This window comes from Nyctibius grandis, chromosome 1 (assembly GCF_013368605.1).
Source record: "Nyctibius grandis isolate bNycGra1 chromosome 1, bNycGra1.pri, whole genome shotgun sequence".
NCBI lineage: Eukaryota > Metazoa > Chordata > Aves > Nyctibiiformes > Nyctibiidae > Nyctibius > Nyctibius grandis.
The window spans coordinates 126,772,710-126,792,343 of record NC_090658.1 but is presented as its reverse complement, the minus strand read 5'-3'; the positions used below and the strand labels follow the sequence as shown (position 1 = coordinate 126,792,343).

The following is a 19,634-nucleotide window of genomic DNA, read 5'->3' as shown; positions in this document are numbered from 1 at the left end:
GAAGCTGAACAAGTACCTGTGATACACAAGCGTTCCCGTGAAAATGTGTTTTTGTGGGAACAAGAATACAAGCAACGCATTGAGTGTTTCTTCTACTTAACTGAGCAAATGCCTGTCACTAACATGCATTATTTCTTGACAGAGAAGTTTGTTGGTAGGCTGCTATTGTCAGCTTGGCTTCTTGTAGCTGTGCTTTCTTTAGTTAAATATTTGCCTCTTGACTGGGATTCCTTACTGAATGTGTGGGTGCACTAACTTGTATCTAGCTGTTGGTGGGTGGTTCTTAAACAAAGGTTTCTTTTGAGTTGCTGTATAGGCTACTGTGTTCTACGATACTGCTTTCTGATGTTTGCTTTTTGAAAAGTTGCATTGTTAAGTAGGTTTGTTTTTTTTCCCTAAGAAAAGTTGAGGGTGGTTTTTTTTTTTTTTTGGAGGGGAGTTTTTTCTCTGTAGGGAAACAATGTTTTGGGTGGAAGTCTTGCACTTGGTGCTGTTATAAAGCAATGGAAGAAGCTGGAATAAAGTTTTGGCTGGCATATGCTGATCTGTGTTTTGTTAATGACTTGTGTGCTTTCCCTGTGCCCAAGCTCAAATGCTGTATGCACAGAGTATCTTACTTGTCCTGGAGTTAGATGTAGCTATGCACATCTTGCAGTTACTGCTTCTGTTTTGACCCTAAGCAGTTCTCTAGAGCACCGTGAGCCATGCTGAATGCTTTGAAACACCATGCAGTCATGTACAAAATCAAACATGTATTTATGATAGGGCCTTAATTGCACTAATTAAGGATGAAGCCTTTCCTCTAAACACGAAGCAGACCTAGTAGAATGGTTTTGCTGCTGCATGGGTGCACTGTGGTAAGGACTTCTCCTTAAAGCAGCTGCAGTTTATCTCGCCTTTTATTTTCTTCCTCAGATGTTAAGGGGCTTCTATTTTATAGTCCTGTTCCATGCTCCTCTATACCATAGCTTCTTCCTCCTCTTCAGAGGCTATGGCTTTTTCACGCTGCTGTAATGACTCAGGAACCCGAGATCTCTGACAATGTAATAGTCTGGGTGAGCATCACAGTAGATCTCAAGTGTTAGTGCTTACTCGGTAAGAGAAACACTTGCATGTTTATTCCCTTAACAGAGACAATACATGGTGGTAGGCTGGAGAGAATTTATTTAAATTCTGAAAACAGGTCTTAGATGTTGTTGCAATCTCATGTTAAGATCACAGATTATATAAATATTTAATTACACTGGTTTAACTGTTAATAAAGCTCTTATTTTTTTGAGTGTGAAACACTGAAGAGATTTGTAACAGGGCTGATTCCTAGCATTTTGTATTAAAAAATAAATAATTTGAACAGCAAAACTTGCCACTTTCAGCATTACTTCTGAGTGTTTTGTAATTCCAGATTTTTCAAGCATAAGTTTCTGCCCTGTGAAGCACTTGGCCATATTTATTTATTTATTTACCAGCTTGAGTTTCAGAGGCCAAGAATTAGCCCAAGGATGGCACTGAGGTTCCTTGGCTGGACAATCCTGTGGCCTAAGAAAGGCTCACTGAAGTCCCGGGCCTTCCTCTTCCTCACGCCTCCACTTCTGACCATTGTCCCCAGAGGCTGGAAGGCAGCCCCATCAAAACCTCAAAGGTCTGCCTGGGAAAAGGGGGGTGAAACCAGGGAGAAATCACAAGCTTGCAGAGCTGAACAGATGGAATGGAGCGGTGTGACAGTCCAGGCCACCTCGAGGGGGCCACCAAACAGAGCACCCACGTTTGCCGCTTCCCCAGGCCCTCAGAGGTGGTGCTTGCCCGGGGCCACCCCACCCGCAGGCAGGACAGCCCCCGACGCTGCTGTCCCTCAGGCCGCTGTCACCCTCTCCGTGCTGCAGATGGCCGAGCCAGCCACGACGCGGCGGAGGCAGGTGTCCGCGCCATGGGGCGGCCGCAGATGGAGGGCGCAGAGCGGGGGACGACAGGCGGACGGCGGCCTCCACCCGAGGCGCCGGGGGAGCCTGAGGCAGGCTTGCGGCAGGGCCTCGCTGCCGGCGGAGGGGCGGCCCTGCGCGCCCAGCCCGCCCCTCCGGCGCCCCTGCCCCGCTGCGAGGTTGGCTGCGGCGAGGCCGGGGAGAGCCGTCGGGCTGCGGGTGCCCCCGGCCCCGTCTCCGCCGCCCGGCGGCCTCGCACCGCGCCCGGCCCCTCACGGACCGCCACCGCCCCGCCCCTCCCTCACACTGCCGCCCCACGCTGGCCAATAGTCGCTAAGTCCTGCCACGCACGCCCCGCCCCGAGCGCCCGCTCTGGCCAATGGAGGCTAAGCGGGCTCGGAGCGCTCTCCCCTCAGCCCGCCCCCCGGCCGTTTTGCTGTCACGCGGCCGGCGTGGAGCGCTCCACCCTGGGCGAGGGCAGCTCGAGCGGGCTCTGGGCTGAGCCCTGCGGCTCCAGCGTGCCGAGGCGATCACCCTCCTCTTTGTGGCACCACCGAGCGGTCTTCGTTTAGCAGGAGCGGCCCGATGTATTAGCCTTTTCCGCCCCTCCTATTCCCCCTTGCACCCCGGCCCCCCTCCCCCCCCCCCCCCGCGGGGATGAAAATGGTCTCGACCACTCAGGCAGGCGCGTAACGGTTCCCGGCGGCTCACGTGGGCGGCGCGTGCCCTATGAGGCCGGGGCGGGGCGGGGGTTCGGCCTCGTGCGGGCGGCGGAGGCGGCGGCGGCGGCGGCGGCGGTCGGCGGGATGAGCTGTGGGCCGAGCTCCGGGGTGAGTTTTGGGCCGGGGCTGCCGAGCCCCGGCGCCACCGTGGCCCTGCGGGTCTGCGCCGTGGGCCTGCGCCCCGAGGTGCCCCTGGTGCGGCTGTGGGGGGTGCTGGGTGAGCGCGGTGCTGACTACACCCGCCTCCGCCGGGAGATCCAGGCGGCGGTTGGGCCGCGGCTGGCGGCTGCCCCGGGTCCCGGCAGGCTGGTGACCGGTGGGGCTGCGCTGTGCATTGGCGACTTTGCTTTGGTGGAGGTGGTGGGGCTGTGGTACCGGTGCTGCGTGGTGGGTCGCCGTGGCCAGCACTACCGCGTGTTCCTGCTCGATGAGGGCTGCACGATGGTCACGTCCGCCTGTTACCTGGCGCGGGGCTGCAGGGAGCTTTTCCAGCTGCCCCCTGAGGTGCTGGGCTGTATTGTGGCTGGTGTCATGCCCTGTGGAGGCCCCAGGAGGGCAGATGGGGGGGATGTGCCGATCTTCCCCTGGACAGTGGAGGCCATGGAGTTCCTCAGCCACCTGCATGGCAAGGAGGTGTCTGGCCTGGTGCAGGAGGTGATAACACCGCAGCTCATAGTGCTTGAGCTGCCTCAGCTTGTGGCCCAGATGCATCGCCTGGGCCTGGCCAGGCAGGTCACTCCCAGTTGGTTCCGCCAGGTGCTTAGGCGCTGCCTAACTTCTGTCCCCTTCAGGAAAGAGCTCAGGCTACAGCCTCCAGCACGTTCCCTTGTCTCTTCTGCAGTGCCGCAGCTTCTCCGTGCTTTGCTCTCATATCAGCCTGTGTCACCTGCCTTGGATTACTTCTACCCGCAGCTTCAGTTGGGTGTGACAGTGCCTGTCCTAGTGACCCATGTCTCTGACCCACACCACATTTACTGCCAGTTGCAGAGCCTGTCCCAGGAGATCCGTTGCATTTCTGATACCATGCGCCACACTTATTACTGGTGGGAGCAGGATTTATTACCCAAGGTGGGCTCACCCTGTGCTGCCCGTAGCATAGATGGCCAGTGGTACCGTGCACTCCTGCTGGAGCTTATTGCTGGGGAGCAGGACCAGCAAGTGGCTCTGGTGATCTTTGTGGACTATGGCAGGAAGGAGACCGTGACCAGAGCTAATCTGCGCAATTTGCCTGTTGAGTGTTTTCGTGTGCCTGTGGTGACTTATCCATGTGCTCTTCAGGGTATCTCAGATGGGGGTTGTGGCTGGTCCCCATCGCAGATTGATGAGCTGAAAGCGTTGGTGTTAGGCAAAGGAGTGAGCGCTCACATCAAAGCCTTTAACTCCTTCGAGCATCTCTATTATGTGAGTCTGTATGGGGAAAATGGCATCAACTTGAACCATCTTTTTGGGGTGCAGGCTTGCTGCCTGGTGAGCAGCCATACGCAGGTCAGGCAAACTGAGGCTCAGGAGCAGCTGAAAGTAGAAGAATCCGCAGCTGAAGAACTGGAATTGCCACAGGGAGCACCTCCTGTTGCTTTAGAGCACGGAGATTTGGCCTCTGCTGCTGTAGTTGGCGTGCATCTGAAGTTGGGTGTGTTCCACGACGCACAGGTCTGCCACCTCCGAGACCCGTCCGAGTTCTGGCTGCAGCTCCATAAGCATCGCCAGCTCTTCAGGCAGCTGAGGCAGAGCATGTGGAATTTTTACTCCCGTGCCGCAAAGCTGGATGGTGCTGGGTGGGACCTACAGCCGGGATCCCTTTGTTGTGCCAGTGGGAAAGAGGGTGTCTTTTATCGAGCGGTGATCGCCAGGGTGTTGGACAACGGGGTTGAAATACACCTGGTGGACAGAGGCAATACGGAAACTGTAGATCGGTGTGTGGTAAAGGAGCTGCTCCCTCAGTTCAGGGAACTGCCTGCTTTAGCTCTGAAGTGTTGCTTGGCAGGTGTCTCTCCTCTGAGAGGGAGTTGGAGTGAATCATCTGTGTCTGCCTTTAGAGAGATTGTACTGAACAAGGGGCTAAAGGTTCATTTTCTGAGTGCGCAGGGTGACAAATACATGGTTGAAATTTTTGACCAGTCCCAATTAGGAGAGAAAAGTGTAGGTAAACTCATGGCCCAGGGAGGGTATGCTGAATACGAGGGGAGTGAAATACCCGAGACTCTCCAGAAATCATCTGATAAGGCTGTGAGCCAGGCCTATTCCCCAGCACGTGCTGGGGAGGAAAACCGAATAAATGCAGAGAAGAGGCTGAGAGAAGAATCTCTTCTGAAGAGAAGTGATAGAGCACTTAATCCTTATGTGGCTGTGATGGTCGAAGAGAGCCCTGTTGTAGCCATTCAGAATTCTGAAAGTAGTGAATCTCTTCCTGCTCAGAATTATGAGGGCAAAGAAAACCTGTCCATCTCTTGGAGAGAGAATTATGTGGAAATGAAGCCAAGTTCCTCTTACGGAGGTCCGTTAGAAGTGGGAAGTACAGTTAATGTTGTTGTGTCATATGTTGAAAATCCTGGTTATTTTTGGTGTCAGTTAAGTAGAAATTGCCACAACCTTAAGGTATTAATGGCTGAAATTCAAGAGTATTGTAAAAATTCATCCCACCCACATGCTTGGCCAAATTCTTCATGTTTAGCCCAGTACTCTGAGCATGAAAAATGGTACAGGGCTTTAATTATTAGTGAAGTTCCTTCTGCAGAAAAAGTAGAAGTCATATATGTTGACTGTGGCAACAGAGAGCTGGTCTCTCTAACGAAGCTCCGCTCAACTAATGAACACTTTCTTAGGCTGGAGGCTCAGGCTTTCGGGTGCAGCCTTTACAACTTAATCCAACCAAAGGGTCAGGATCCTTTTGCTTGGGATGAAGAAGCGATTCAGGCTTTTAAGGAGTTTGTCGATGCTTCATCATCTGACTTTGAACTGAAGTGTACAATATTTGCCTTGGCTTCTATAAACAATAAGGAGCTCTTTGACATTGTAGATTTAATGACACCTTTTCAGAGTGCTTGCCAGTTTCTGACCGAGAGAGGTGTGGCCAGAGCTTTATCTCCTCAAAAGTCTCTGGTATCCTCGGTTCAGCTTCGTTCTTACTATTATTCTATGCATGGTATCAAAGTTGGGAGTGAGGAAGATGTTTATATTACGCACGTTGAGGATCCATGGACATTTTACTGCCAACTTGAAAGATGCGCAGATGTTTTAGCACAGCTTACTGAAAACATCAGCGAAACCATGACCAGGTTAGAAACCTTGCAAAGTTCTGGAAGCTTGTGTCTAGCAAAGTATACTGACAATCACTGGTACAGGGGAGTAATTACAAAAACACAACCGAATACAGAAGTCTTCTTTGTGGATTTTGGGAACACAGAGACAATAGAGAAAGATCATCTGCTTCCTTTACCCAGTGATGCTTGTGATATCTTGCTCTTGCCAATGCAGGCCATAAAGTGTTCCTTATCTGATCTATCTAATGTTCCCAAAGAAGCTACAACATGGTTTAAGCAAGCCGTCCTAGAAAGGCAACTAAAAGCGATAGTAGTAGCAAAGGAACCTGATGGTAAACTGTTGATTGAGTTGTTTGATGGCAATACACAAATTAATGCAAAACTGAAGGAGTTAAGCTTAGTAAATAATGCAGGACTGTGTAGGCACGTAGAAAATGAAACTTTGCACTCTAGAGATACAGATGTGAATGAGAGAAATGAGACTGCGGAGTCCCCTTTAAATGCAGGTTGGCCCCTTGAAAGACAAAAATGCAGATCTGAAGCCGGGGGAGGAGGAGGGGGCAGTAGCAAAAGGCACTTCACAGAAGAAGATGTAAACCTTTTCCAGCCCGCTAAGAAGGGAGGCCCGGCAGCTGGATTACCAGAATCGGATGAAATGCTCAGCAGTAAGAAGGATGCTTTTTTGTTAAATAAAGCAGGGGAGGAGTCTCTGCTCTCTGTCCAGATGGATACACAGTCAGATACTAAATCTGATGCTGGAGGCGGGTGTATAACGCTTAGAAATGTATCTGATCTACTGCAACAGAAGATAGTGCCAGCTCTTAGAGTGTTAGTGTATGTGTCTCATGTAAATGATCCGTTGGATTTTTATGTTCAACTAGAAAGTGACGAGGCTCAGCTTAACAGCATTTCAGAAAGCTTAAACAATAGGACACAAGCAAAGAACCCTGGTGGACAACAAGACAAAGTCTCCTTCCAAGCAGGAGACTTAATCAGTGCTGTTTATTCAGAAGACAGCCTGTGGTATCGAGCTGTAGTAAAAGAAAAGACTTCTGAGAATTTGCTAAGTATACAATATATTGATTATGGTAATACTGCAGTAATTAATGTTGATCAAGTGCACAGACTCCCTGAAGACTTGTCATCTATTCCAGCATTAAGCATTCACTGCTTCCTAGGTGGACTTAAATGCAAAAAAAGTACGGGCTGGGCAGAGAAAGCAGTGCTTTACTTCACCAAGAGAACAAGTGAAGTTCTGCTAACGTGTGAATTTGTAGAGAGGGTTAAGGACAAATGGGAAGTTATTCTCAGTGACCATCAAGGTATAATAACAGTGGATGTAGCTGATGAAAATCTTGCCAGTAAGGAAAGATCTTGTTCAACAGAAATACTTGATAGAAGAGAGAACAGTGACGTGATAACTGTGTGTGAGCCTTGGCCTCCTCAGGCACAAAATGAAATTTTCTGTGTAGGTGATTCTAAGTCATTTATCTGGAAGTTTCCAGAGGCAGGTCAGACTGTAAAAATTTATGTCACAGCGGCAAATGGTCCAGAATCCTTTTGGAGTCACACTGCTGATACAGAAGACATGCACTACATAGAGGAAAAAATAGAGGAAGCTGAAAACCTTGGACTAAACTCTTTGAACGATTGCACATCTTGTATTAAAAGCGGTGATATCTGTCTAGCAAAATATAGTGAAGATGGAAAGTTCTACAGAGCTAAAGTCAGCAGCATAAAAGGTGACAACGTAGTTGTTAGACATGTGGATTACGGAAGTGAGGAAGCTGTTAGCATGGAGATGGTCAGACAGATTCCATGTGAATTGCTCAAAGTACCTAATCAAGCATCCGCTTGCTGTCTGTCAGGTTTCAGTTCCTCAGAGGGCTCATGGCTTAGTGAAGCAAAAGAGAAGTTTCATGATATGACCAAAGACCTCTTATTAGAGGCTGAAGTAATAGAAACTCAGGAAGATAATGCTTTTGAAGTCCTGTGTGTTGTCAAGCTGGAAGCTTCTGGCAAGAGCATTAACGAAGAGATGAAGCCTTTTTGGAAGGCTAATAAAGGAACTGGTGACAATGCTTTCTCAAACCTGGAGAAGCCCTTAAAGGAAAACAGATGGTCAAACAATGATATGGGTCTTTGTCTCGAAAGAGAAACTACTGCTGTTTGTGGATTAGCTCAAGAAGAAAGTGAAAGTGCTTTACTTTGTTCTGAACCTTTCCTGGGTGTAACTTCTGAGTGTTTAAATGCTGTAGAAGCAAATGTGTCAGTGGGAGCTGTTGAGTATATGTCTGGGAAGGCTGATGATGGATGTGAAACAGCTGAGCATCAAAGCAACTTTGATGAAGAGATACCTCTATCTGAAGGAGAGAGCGATAACAATGTATTACTAGAACCAATGAGAAGCTGCAGTCTTCATATTTTGGGGACTGAAATGAAAGCTGCAGAACAAGAATTATCCGAAGTACTGTTTCAAGAGGATGCTGAGCGGAAAGCAGAACTGGCAGACAGTGCTTCAGCAGCCAGTCTTTTCCTAGGAAACAAACAAGAACTGCAAAGATTGCCAGTGCTCCAGGTACAGTCTTCAAGTGATGAAATGGGGACGTTAGTAGAACTGGATCAATTACAAACGCACTCTTCATATGATGATCTAAAAGAGTTCCTGCTGGAGCTAGAGGCAGTTTCAGTGCAGTCCTTCTTTGGTGAAGAAACAAAGGAAGCTCAGGAAACAGTCTCTCTTGATATGCAGACAGCTTCCAGCAGTGGAGCAAGAGAGAAAATGTTGGAACAGGAACTGCTTGAGCTGCCAGTTTTGGGTGAGGAGACGGAGGAGTTGGCAGCTCTGAAATTCCTTGATATCTTACCATCATTTGATGAGGAAGAGAACTCGGTGCCTTCAGTCAGTGATGGAGAGAAGACAGTAGAGCTGGTTCCATCTGTTGTTCAGCTTTCTTTGGGAGAGACTGCAAAGAAACTGGAACCGAATTTGTCTGAAATTCATAAAGCAGAAGCTATACAAGAAGACTGGATGGAAGTAGAGCCTCCTACCCTAAGGCTGTCTTCATGTGAGAAACAACTGGACCTGAAGACCCATGACATGCTGTCAGTGCTAGGTGCTGAAATTGAACAGCTTCTGGAACTGATGCTGCCTGATGTGCAGCCACCTCAGGAAGATGAGGAGGAAGACACGTTAGGATTGGAACACACTGCACTGCGAAGTTCTGCAAAGAGTGGAAGTCAATTTTCTTTTCTTACAAAAGACTTAACAAATCAGAGGTCTGTCTGCACTGTAAAATCATGTGACTGCAAAGTTGAGAAACGTGAGGAGTGGCAGAAGACGACAGATGACTCTTATGTGGAAGAATGGATGAAACAAGACTTGAGTGACTTATTTAAAGAATGTGGAGATACACACGTGCAGTCTTCAGATTGTAAGCCTGGGGATGAAGAAGTAGAAAAAAAGCAAAAGGAGAACTTGGCTGACTGCAGTGCAGGTAACGTATCTGATTTTAAGGAGTTAAGGAATCAAAATGTTGTGCACATTCAAACATGAGAATAGCTTTCTTGTAGAAACCTATTTTTTTTTTTATTCCCTAATAAGTTACTATATTAGTGTTAACATCAGTATGCTTTGATGGGTTAAGGACATCAGACTAAGTGTAGTATCTCATGGATAACGTGACAGTCTAACAGCAACTAATCTTACTTTGCGAGATTAATGATTTTATGATTGGAAAGCTATTTCTGAACATAAAAGGCATTTTCAAGACTGTTCAGGATGACAGATGTTTAACTTTCAAATATTTATTAAATAAAAGTAGTTTGGAGGTGGGCAGGGGAGTATGGGAGCTGGGTTGTGAGGCATTTGAATTTTTTGGAGGGGTTGTTTTTGTGTTTTGGTGTTTTGTGTGGTTTTTTTTTCTTCCCCCTTCATTGACGTGTCATCATTTTTGTAGAACATACTTGTAATCTGAAGTGCTTTGCTGTTGGTTCCAAATGTGTGGTGTGGACCCCTCTAAAATGGTATGAGGCTTGCATTTTGGAGGTATCCGAGAAAGGTACCAGGGTAAGTATGGTTTGAATACTCTTTCTGCATTCTTGAGATCTGGTCCTTCTTTGTGTGTGGGTCTGTCTGGCCTGCAAGTTAATATTCTGCGATGGAGCTGTGTTACCATTAAATGCTCATGAAACTTGGCATTATTTTACTGATGTTTTGAGGAATTGGTGCTAGAACAGTAGAAGCTGGGAAAGAAACTTAAATTATACTGTAATTGATAATGAATACACCACTATTCCTACTTTGGAGAAATGGGTATTGAATTAGTGGTTGGTGGGGGTTAACTTTAACAGTAGATTATAATCTCATGGGCTGCCTTGTTCTACTGCTGCTTGAACTATGGGATAAATGAGAAGTCTTCCTCTGGTTCAGGGGGAGTGTGTGCGTATGTACACATGTGCACAGACATCATACTTTCCTAAAAGGGCCTTTAAGTTGCAATTCAAGGTTTCAAATCCAAAAGATCATTTCATGGAACTTTTTGGAAGACGGAATGCCTGAGATCATGGAAGCCAGTTCTTTTGCTAGTAGATTCCTTAGGTGTCTAAAGCTAACCTCAGCTGTATTCGGATGAGTGTCAGTGTCAGGTGTGTAGCAATATCCCTATTCATCAGTTTCCTACAGGTTCTGATCTAGTAGGTGTTTTCCAGCCTTCCTCTCTCACCATATCTGGGTCAGAAGCCCAGGAGAGCCTTGAGCAGATTCAGTAGCAATATTCAGCTTTATTAGAGGTTAACTTGCTCTTCCTTGCAAGATCCAGACTGAAAGCCTTCTCAAAGGCAGGGAATCCTCAACTGTGTTTCCCTATTACTACGTCTTCTTTGCTGAGTGTATTCTCAGGATCCACTGCTATCCTAGATACGATTTGGCTCTGTCTGTACAGGTCTTGAATCTTTCCAGCGGCAGTGAGGAGATTGTGGATCCTGAGAACGTCTGGAACAGTATTCCTGGCTGGGCTTGCAGATCATCTGAGGTATGCCGGTGTGGTAGTGGACTGGGCAGAACAGTACTGATTTTTAGAAAGGGTGCTCCGAGTTTAGTTGTGATTCTTCCTGTGTCACCATGAGAATAGAAAGGCAAAGTAGCATTAATCTAAATCTGCATTCATGCCACCTGCTAGAAGCACAGTATTTTTCATTAAGACATCATATTGTCCTTCCTTCTCTATGATCTCTGTGGAGACTATAGAAATTGTATAAATCTATTATATAACTGATATAATCTATGTAAACTATTTATGTAGATTTATATAAGCTCTCAGCCATTTGGTCTGAGGACTGTGAACTCAGTCTGGGAATAGATTAATGAAAACAGCTTGAAGGAGTAAACGTTACTGGAAGACTATTGTTAATCAAGAACTGTAGAACAATGCTGATGATATGTGGCTTTTGACAGATCGTGCTAGTAGAGCACGTAACTAACTGGTAAATCATGAAAAACATGAAGTAATTAGGACATGATAGTAAGGTGTTCACCAGTGTTCTTTATGAAGTACCAAGGAATGAAAACCTAACGTCTGGAACCCCCAACTCAGGTCGTCAGCCATGCTACTGACGATAACAGAATTAATTTCCAGTTCATTCTTCACATGTAGTTTTTGCATCAAAGCAGAAAAGTGGGCAGAAGACTTCTGTAGTGAGTTCTAAGGGAGGAAAACTGGTAAATAAGAGTCCAGCAGTGCAGATGTAAAAAGTTAGCCTAGTATTAAAGGAAGCACCTCAATGGAAAACTATCTTGGCAATAGTGCCAGCTTCCTAACCTATTCCCCTTTTGTTTAGGCAGTAACCCCTGCAACAGAAAACTTGCTGTGCTTAGCAGAGGAGTCCGTCCTTGAAGGTAAGATTAGCTTAAACCTCCCAAAGACATTGTGTACTTGGAGTGTTTGGATGCTTTCTAATTTTCTAGAAAATGCTTTATTCTAGAAAATACAGTTGAAACACTTTTTTTTTCTTGAGCTAATGTATTTAATACTGTTGTAATTTTCTTAGTAGCATTAGCTTACGTACTGTCAGTTTAATGGTGAATACATGCAGTGAAAGCTGCTCCTGTGTCTTGGTTAGAAATCAATTTAGTATTTATTTATTCAACCTCGTGGACTGGGCCTCTTGGACAAGCCGGAGTGATACACCTAACTTATACAGATTTTTGGTAGAGTTTTGAGCATCAGCCACCAGCATGCTATTCTTGCTCGCATTTCTGAGGCAAAGTGAGCGTCTGCTAGGCAGACTCTACTAAGCACTGTCATTTGGGATTTGAATGCCCCAGTCCCTTAATAGATCTTGGTCTATGAATCTAAACCCACAATAATACTCTTAGTTGTAAGGATAGTTTGTGAATAGTGCATGTACGTCTTTTAAAGTTACTTAAAAATTCTGAAGTGTTACTGGTGAACATTTGTGTACCAAAGAAAATAGTACAGGTTTTTTCTGATTATACACTATTTCAGTAATCTATGGAGTCATAGAGCAGTTCTGGTTGAAAGGGACCTTTCAGAGGTGCTCAAAGCAGGGTCATCTAGATCAAGTTGCTTAGGACCTTCCTTTCAGGTTTGGAATCTATCCAAGGATGGAGACTCCAGAACCTCTCTGGGCAACTTGTTCCTGTGTTTGACTAGTGGTTGTCTGATGGAGACTGAGTAGTGATAGCATTTGTGTTTTCAGTGATTGAACTGGTAACTGTATTTCAGGACAACTGTACTGAAAGCTGACTGGTTTACAGGTAACAAATAACGAAGCTTGAAACAGAGATCTAGTTACTTGTTGGGCAAAAAAGTAGTTAAAAACTGGATGAAAATGTTAAACTGGTGAATCTACAAATCCTTCCTCAATTGCATCACTCAAATGCAGGATTATGCTTGATCTTGCTGTTTCTGGTTTTGATAATGCTTTTAGAGTTTTTACCACTTCATTTATTTTTCTTCCCCTCTTTGGTTGCTAATTGTTATTGTCCAAATTTGCCCCGTCTGTGTTCTTGAGTACTTTGTATGGTATTAATGTATGCACCCTCTTAGCAACAGCACAGAAAACATGAGCTAAGGTCATGCAGCCACGTGGCACAGAGCTCGATCTTGCTGCACACGTGGGCCACTGTCTGGAAAGGCAGTTTGAGTAGAAGGTACCCGATCCACAGGATGCAAAAACTCCTGCAGTGGCTTATGCTAAGCCCACTGAGGGATGGAGTTGAACTCATAACTGAAATCTGGGAGCACTGCTTGCGTCCTCTGCTTGGACAGTTCGTTGTTTCAACTGTCTTACACTTATACAATAGCTTTGCAGAAGCGTAGTCTTTTAGTATGGTCCAATATGTTGATGACATTTAGCCTGAAGCCTTGTAGAGCTATGACTTTAGATATTAATGCATTTATATGTGTTTATAGAAACATCTTGATGGGTCTGATCTGTTTTTACTCCCTGTAGAAAAGCAAACTGGCTGCAGTTCAGATTTAACTGAAGATCCTCATGTCCTCCAGCATTACTGAAAACAAGGAACATGTTCACCACATGAAGCTGAACAAGTACCTGTGATACACAAGCATTCCCGTGAAAATGTGTTTTTGTGGGAACAAGAATACAAGCAACGCATTGAGTGTTTCTTCTACTTAACTGAGCAAATGCCTGTCACTAACATACTTCTCTGTCAAGAAATAATGCTTGTTGGTAAGCTGCTGTTGGCAGCTTGGCTTCTTATAGCTGTGCTTTCTTTAGTTAAATATTTGCCTCTTGACTGGGATTCCCTACTGAATGTGTGGGTGCACTAACTTGTATCTAGCTGTTGGTGGGTGGTTCTTAAACAAAGGTTTCTTTTGAGTTGCTGTATAGGCTACTGTGTTCTACGATACTGCTTTCTGATGTTTGCTTTTTGAAAAGTTGCATTGTTAAGTAGGTTTGGTTTTTTTTCCCTAAGAAAAGTTGAGGGTTGGGGGTTGTTTTTTTTTTTTTTTTTTTGAGGGGAGTTTTTTCTCTGTAGGAAAACAATGTTTTGGGTGGAAGTCTTGCACTTGGTGCTGTTATAAAGCAATGGAAGAAGCTGGAATAAAGTTTTGGCTGGCATATGCTGATCTGTGTTTTGTTAATGACTTGTGTGCTTTCCCTGTGCCCAAGCCCAAATGCTGTATGCACAGAGTATCTTACTTGTCCTGGAGTTAGATGTAGCTATGCACATCTTGCAGTTACTGCTTCTGTTTTGACCCTAAGCAGTTCTCTAGAGCACCGTGAGCCATGCTGAATGCTTTGAAACACCATGCAGTCATGTACAAAATCAAACATGTATTTATGTCACGGTTTAAAGCTGGGCCAGCTATTAACCAGGTGGCAGATGCTCTCTGTTAACCCTCTCCCCCCCACCTAAGGGAAAGGGAAAGGGAAAAGGGAGAGAGACTTATGGGTTGGAAAGTTAAAACAGTTTTAATAAACTATAATAATGAAAAAGAATATAATAACAATAATAATAGAAATAACCAAATATATACAAATATGTACAAAACCAAGATCAAGAGCTTGGAAATCCTCCTCAGGCAGAATTGCTCCCCCCAGTACAGGCAGAGGGGAAAAGGCAGTAGCTCCCCCCAGCACGGGCAGAGGGCAAAATGCAAAAGCTGCACTGCCATCACACCTGCAGGCTTTTAACTGGAGATTTGGCAAAGCTGGTACCAATCAGTGGGAGACAGGAGGGCCCCTCCCTCCTGGGCCCCACCTCCAGGAGGCAGTGGGTTAGTGATAAACAGGAAAGTGAGAATGACATGTATGGGATGGAATACCTTGCTGGTCAATCCTGGGTCACCTGCCCCGTCCACTACTCCCTGCAGGTACAACCCCCTTCGGCTCTTTACTCATAAGCAGTGACCTTGGGTTCTCTAAGACTATTTGGCCTGGTTTGAGCCAAACCAGGACATTCCACCCCTTATTCCATACCATTCATGTCATACTCAGATCACCACTACCTTTTCATTTTCAAATATATATATACATATCACTAGTCTATGATTCATCTTTATGCAAAAAGTCCATCAAGTTCATTTGGTTCAGGATTGTGGGTTTGCATCTGGTTAGCAGTCTCTCAGCAGTCTCTCTGGCTAGCAGTCTCTCTTTTGTCATGGTTCGTGCCCACGGGTTGCAGGTTAAAGATGTCAGACTCGAGGAGGTTACTGGACGCCACTTGATGAAGCTAGCTCCGGTCTCATCACCACTGTCTTAACCTGAAAGACACTTATGCAGCAACAACATGCAGTTCAGACTTAAGTAGTCTCACCCAGAATCAGATCACCTTCAGGGACACATCGGACTTCACCATCTTGCAACATCACCCACCAAGTACATCCAGGTCCCTGAGCAAAAGCAATCCCACGAATGGGTTTACCTTTGCCCGTTACAGGAAGAATCCAGACAGTTTTTCCCAATAGATTCCTTTCATGCACCACCGGGACTTTATCTCCTTCTACTGTATGTAGAAGGTCTGACTGAGCAGGGCCAGCTCGATTGATAGATCCCCTGGTGTTAACTAACCAGGTAGCTTGTGCCAGATGTTTATCCCAGTTTTTAAAGGTTCCACCCCCCATTGCTTTCAGGGTAGTTTTTAACAGCCCATTATACCGTTCAATTTTCCCAGAGGCTGGTGCATGATAGGGGATGTGATATACCCATTCAATGCCATGCTCTTTGGCCCAGTTGTCTGTGAGACTGTTTTTGAAATGAGTCCCATTGTCCGACTCAATTCTCTCTGGCGTGCCATGTCGCCACAAGATTTGCTTTTCGAGGCCCAGAATAGTGTTCCGGGCAGTGGCATGGGGCACAGAGTATGTTTCCAACCATCCGGTGGTCGCCTCCACCATGGTAAGCACATAGCGTTTACCCTGGCGGGTTTGAGGGAGTGTGATATAGTCAATTTGCCAGGCCTCCCCATATTTATATTTCAACCACCGCCCCCCATACCACAAAGGTTTTAACCGTTTGGCTTGCTTAATTGCGGCGCATGTTTCACAATCATGGATAACCTGTGCAATAGAGTCCATGGTTAAGTCCACCCCTCGGTCACGAGCCCATCTGTATGTTGCATCTCTTCCTTGATGACCTGAAGTGTCATGAGCCCACCGAGCTAAAAATAGTTCACCTTTGTGTTCCCAGTCCAAATCTATTTGGAACACTTTAGCAGCCTGATCCGCTTGTTGGTTGTTTCGATGTTCCTCAGTTGCCCGACTTTTAGGTACGTGGGCATCTACATGACGTGCCTTCACGACTAGTTTCTCTAGCCGAGCAGCAATATCTTGCCACAATTTAGCAGCCCAAATAGGTTTCCCTTTGCGCTGCCAGTTGCTTTGCTTCCACTGCTTTAACCACCCCCACAAGGCATTTGCCACCATCCATGAGTCAGTATAAAGATACAGCCTTGGCCACTTTTCTCGTTTAGCAATGTCTAAAGCCAGCTGGATGGCTTTTACTTCTGCAAATTGACTTGATTCACCTTGTCCTTCTGTGGCTTCTGTGACTCGTCGTATAGGACTCCATACAGCAGCTTTCCACTTCCGATGCTTTCCTACAAGACGGCAGGATCCATCGGTGAACAGGGCATACTGCTTCTCATCCTCTGGTAGTTCATTATATGGTGGGGCTTCTTCAGCACGTGTCACCTCCTTTTCTGGTGGCATTCCGAAGTCTTTGCCTTCTGGCCAGTCCATGATTACTTCTAAGATTCCTGGGCGATTAGGGTTTCCTATTCGAGCCCTCTGCGTAATTAATGCAATCCATTTACTCCACGTCGCATCAGTTGCATGATGGGTAGTGGGAACCTTACCCTTGAACATCCAGCCTAGTACTGGTAGTCGAGGTGCTAGGAGAAGTTGTGCTTCAGTACCAATTACCTCTGAAGCAGCTCTAACTCCTTCATATGCTGCCAGTATCTCTTTTTCAGTTGGAGTGTAATTGGCCTCGGAGCCCTTGTATCCTCGACTCCAAAATCCTAGGGGTCGACCTCGAGTCTCCCCTGGCACTTTCTGCCAGAGGCTCCAGGTAGGACCATTGTCCCCAGCTGCGGTGTAGAGCACATTTTTAACATCTTGTCCCGTACGGACTGGTCCAAGGGCTACTGCATGCACAATCTCTTGTTTAATCTGTTCAAAAGCCTGTCGTTGTTCAGGGCCCCACTGAAAATCATTCTTCTTTCTGGTCACTTGATAAAGAGGGCGTACAATCTGGCTGTAATCTGGAATATGCATTCTCCAGAAACCCACAACACCTAAGAAGGCTTGTGTTTCCTTTTTGTTAGTTGGTGCGGACATTGCTGTTATTTTGTTGATCACCTCTATCGGGATCTGGCGACGCCCATCTTGCCATTTAATCCCTAAAAACTGGATCTCCCGGGCAGGTCCCTTGACCTTGCCCCTTTTTATGGCAAAACCAGCTTTCAGAAGAATTTGGATTATTTTCTCCCCTTTGTCAAAAACTTCTGCTGCTGTATCACCCCACACAATGATGTCATCAATGTATTGCAAATGTTCTGGAGCTCCACCCTTTTCTAGTGCAGTCTGGATCAGTCCATGGCAAATAGTAGGACTGTGTTTCCACCCCTGGGGCAGTCGATTCCAGGTATACTGGATACCTCTCCAGGTAAAAGCAAACTGTGGCCTGCACTTTGGTGCCAAAGGAATAGAGAAAAAGGCATTAGCAATGTCTATGGTGGCGTACCACTTGGCTGCCTTTGACTCCAGTTCGTATTGAAGTTCTAGCATGTCTGGCACAGCAGCACTCAGCGGTGGCGTAACTTCATTTAGGCCACGATAGTCCACAGTTAATCTCCATTCTCCATCAGACTTTCGCACTGGCCATATAGGACTATTAAAGGGTGAGCGAGTCTTGGTAATCACTCCTTGATTTTCTAATTGTCTAATCAGTTTATGAATGGGGATCAGGGAGTCTCGATTGGTGCGATATTGTCGTCGGTGCACCGTGGTAGTAGCAATTGGCACCTGTTGTTCTTCAACCTTCAGCAACCCCACAACAGAAGGATCTTCTGAGAGGCCAGGCAAGGTAGACAGCTGTTTAATGTCCTCAGTCTCTACAGCTGCTATACCAAAGGCCCATCTGTACCCTTTTGGGTCCTTAAAATACCCTCTCTTGAGGTAGTCTATGCCAAGGATGCACGGAGCATCTGGGCCAGTCACAATGGGGTGCTTTTTCCATTCATTTTTAGTTAGGCTCACTTCGGCCTCCAATACAGATAACACTTGAGATCCTCCTGTTACTCCTGAAATGCTGATAGATTCTGCCCCTTTATGATCCGATGGCATTAGGGTGCACTGTGCACCAGTGTCTACCAGGGCTCGATACCTTTGTGGTTTTAATGTGCCAGGCCATCGAATCCACACAGTCCAATAAATCCGGTTGTCCCTCTCCTCCACCTGGCTGGAGGCAGGGCCCCCCTAATTAAGAAATGGATTCGTGCTGCTCACAGGGACTGGACCTTCATTTCTCCTATTCACACTTGGGAAAAAGTGATTTGAGGCCCATCTCCCCTGACTGTGGTCCTGCTCACTGGTAACTGGAGCAGCCATCCTCCTAGAAAAATTCTCTCTGGTATTTCTTTTAGCTTGCAACTCACGTACTCGTGCCTGTAGGGTACTGGTAGGTTGTCCATGCCATCTGCTCATGTCCTCCCCATAACCACGCAGGGCAAACCACAGGATACCTCGTGATGTGTTCCTTTTCCTTTGAGCTGGTCCTGTAGGAGAACGTTTTGTCTTAACAGCTGCAACACGCGCCTGTGTAGGTAGAGAGTCAAGTTTATTCTCGATCATGGACAGTTTGTCTGACAGTTGTTTAAATGAGTCCTTGTTCTCCTTAGTCAGTTTTTCCACAGCCGAGATGCGTGCCTGCAGTGGGGAAGAAATACTATCTTCATACTGTCGCATACAGTTAGCCATTTCGCCCACAGTAGAATGTGCCATATCATCTTCTCCCCATACTAATATTGACAATGTATGGGTATATGTCGGTGGAGCATTCTTCACAACCTTCCGGAACATGGATCGGTTGCATTCCACTTCATCAGGATCTACAGGATCTACAATGTCCCGTGGGTGTCTATAAATGATCTCTTGCACAGCCAGTTCTCTAAGGTAGTTAATACCTTTTTCTATAGTGGTCCATTTGCTTAGGTGGCTCATAACATCATCTTTATAGGGATACCTGCTCTTTACAGCTGACAAGAGTCGCCTCCAGAGACTGACAGTGTTTGACTTTCTTGCGAGCGCCTTATCAATACCACCATCTCTGGACAGGGATCCCAACTGTCTGGCTTCTCTGCCATCTAATTGCATGCTATCTGCCCCATTATCCCAGCATCGGAGCAACCAGGTAATAATAGGTTCACTGTCATAACGGCTGAAGTCTTTCCTTATATTTCTCAGGTCCTTCAGGGATAAGGAGTGGTAGGTTATCTCTACGTCCGAGTCCTCTTGTGATAGTTCTGCTTTAGAAGGACCTTTCTTCTGTGATGGGTCTGCTTTAAAAGGACGATCGAGGAAACCCCCATCTGTGTCAGGCCCTAACTCTGCCTGAGAAGGGCCCTCACCTGGGTCATATGATGGCTCTGCCTTAGAAGGCTCCGAGTCATCATCCTTCACTTCACGAGCTGATTTCTTTTGGTATTTCTTCCTGGTTACAGGAGCAATTGGCAGAGATTCGAT

At 46.3% G+C, this 19,634-nt stretch overlaps 1 protein-coding gene across 1 annotated transcript; it reads left to right on the top strand.

Moving 5' to 3' along the window:
* Window positions 1-1,924: 1,924 nt before the first annotated feature.
* On the top strand, window positions 1,925-13,436 carry LOC137661243 (tudor domain-containing protein 6-like). Its single transcript, XM_068396702.1, has 6 exons — window positions 1,925-2,095; window positions 2,492-9,395; window positions 9,858-9,967; window positions 10,842-10,931; window positions 11,737-11,794; window positions 13,375-13,436. The coding sequence occupies exons 1-6, from the start codon at window positions 1,925-1,927 to the stop codon at window positions 13,434-13,436; spliced, it is 7,395 nt and encodes a 2,464-aa protein (XP_068252803.1).
* Window positions 13,437-19,634: the final 6,198 nt, after the last annotated feature.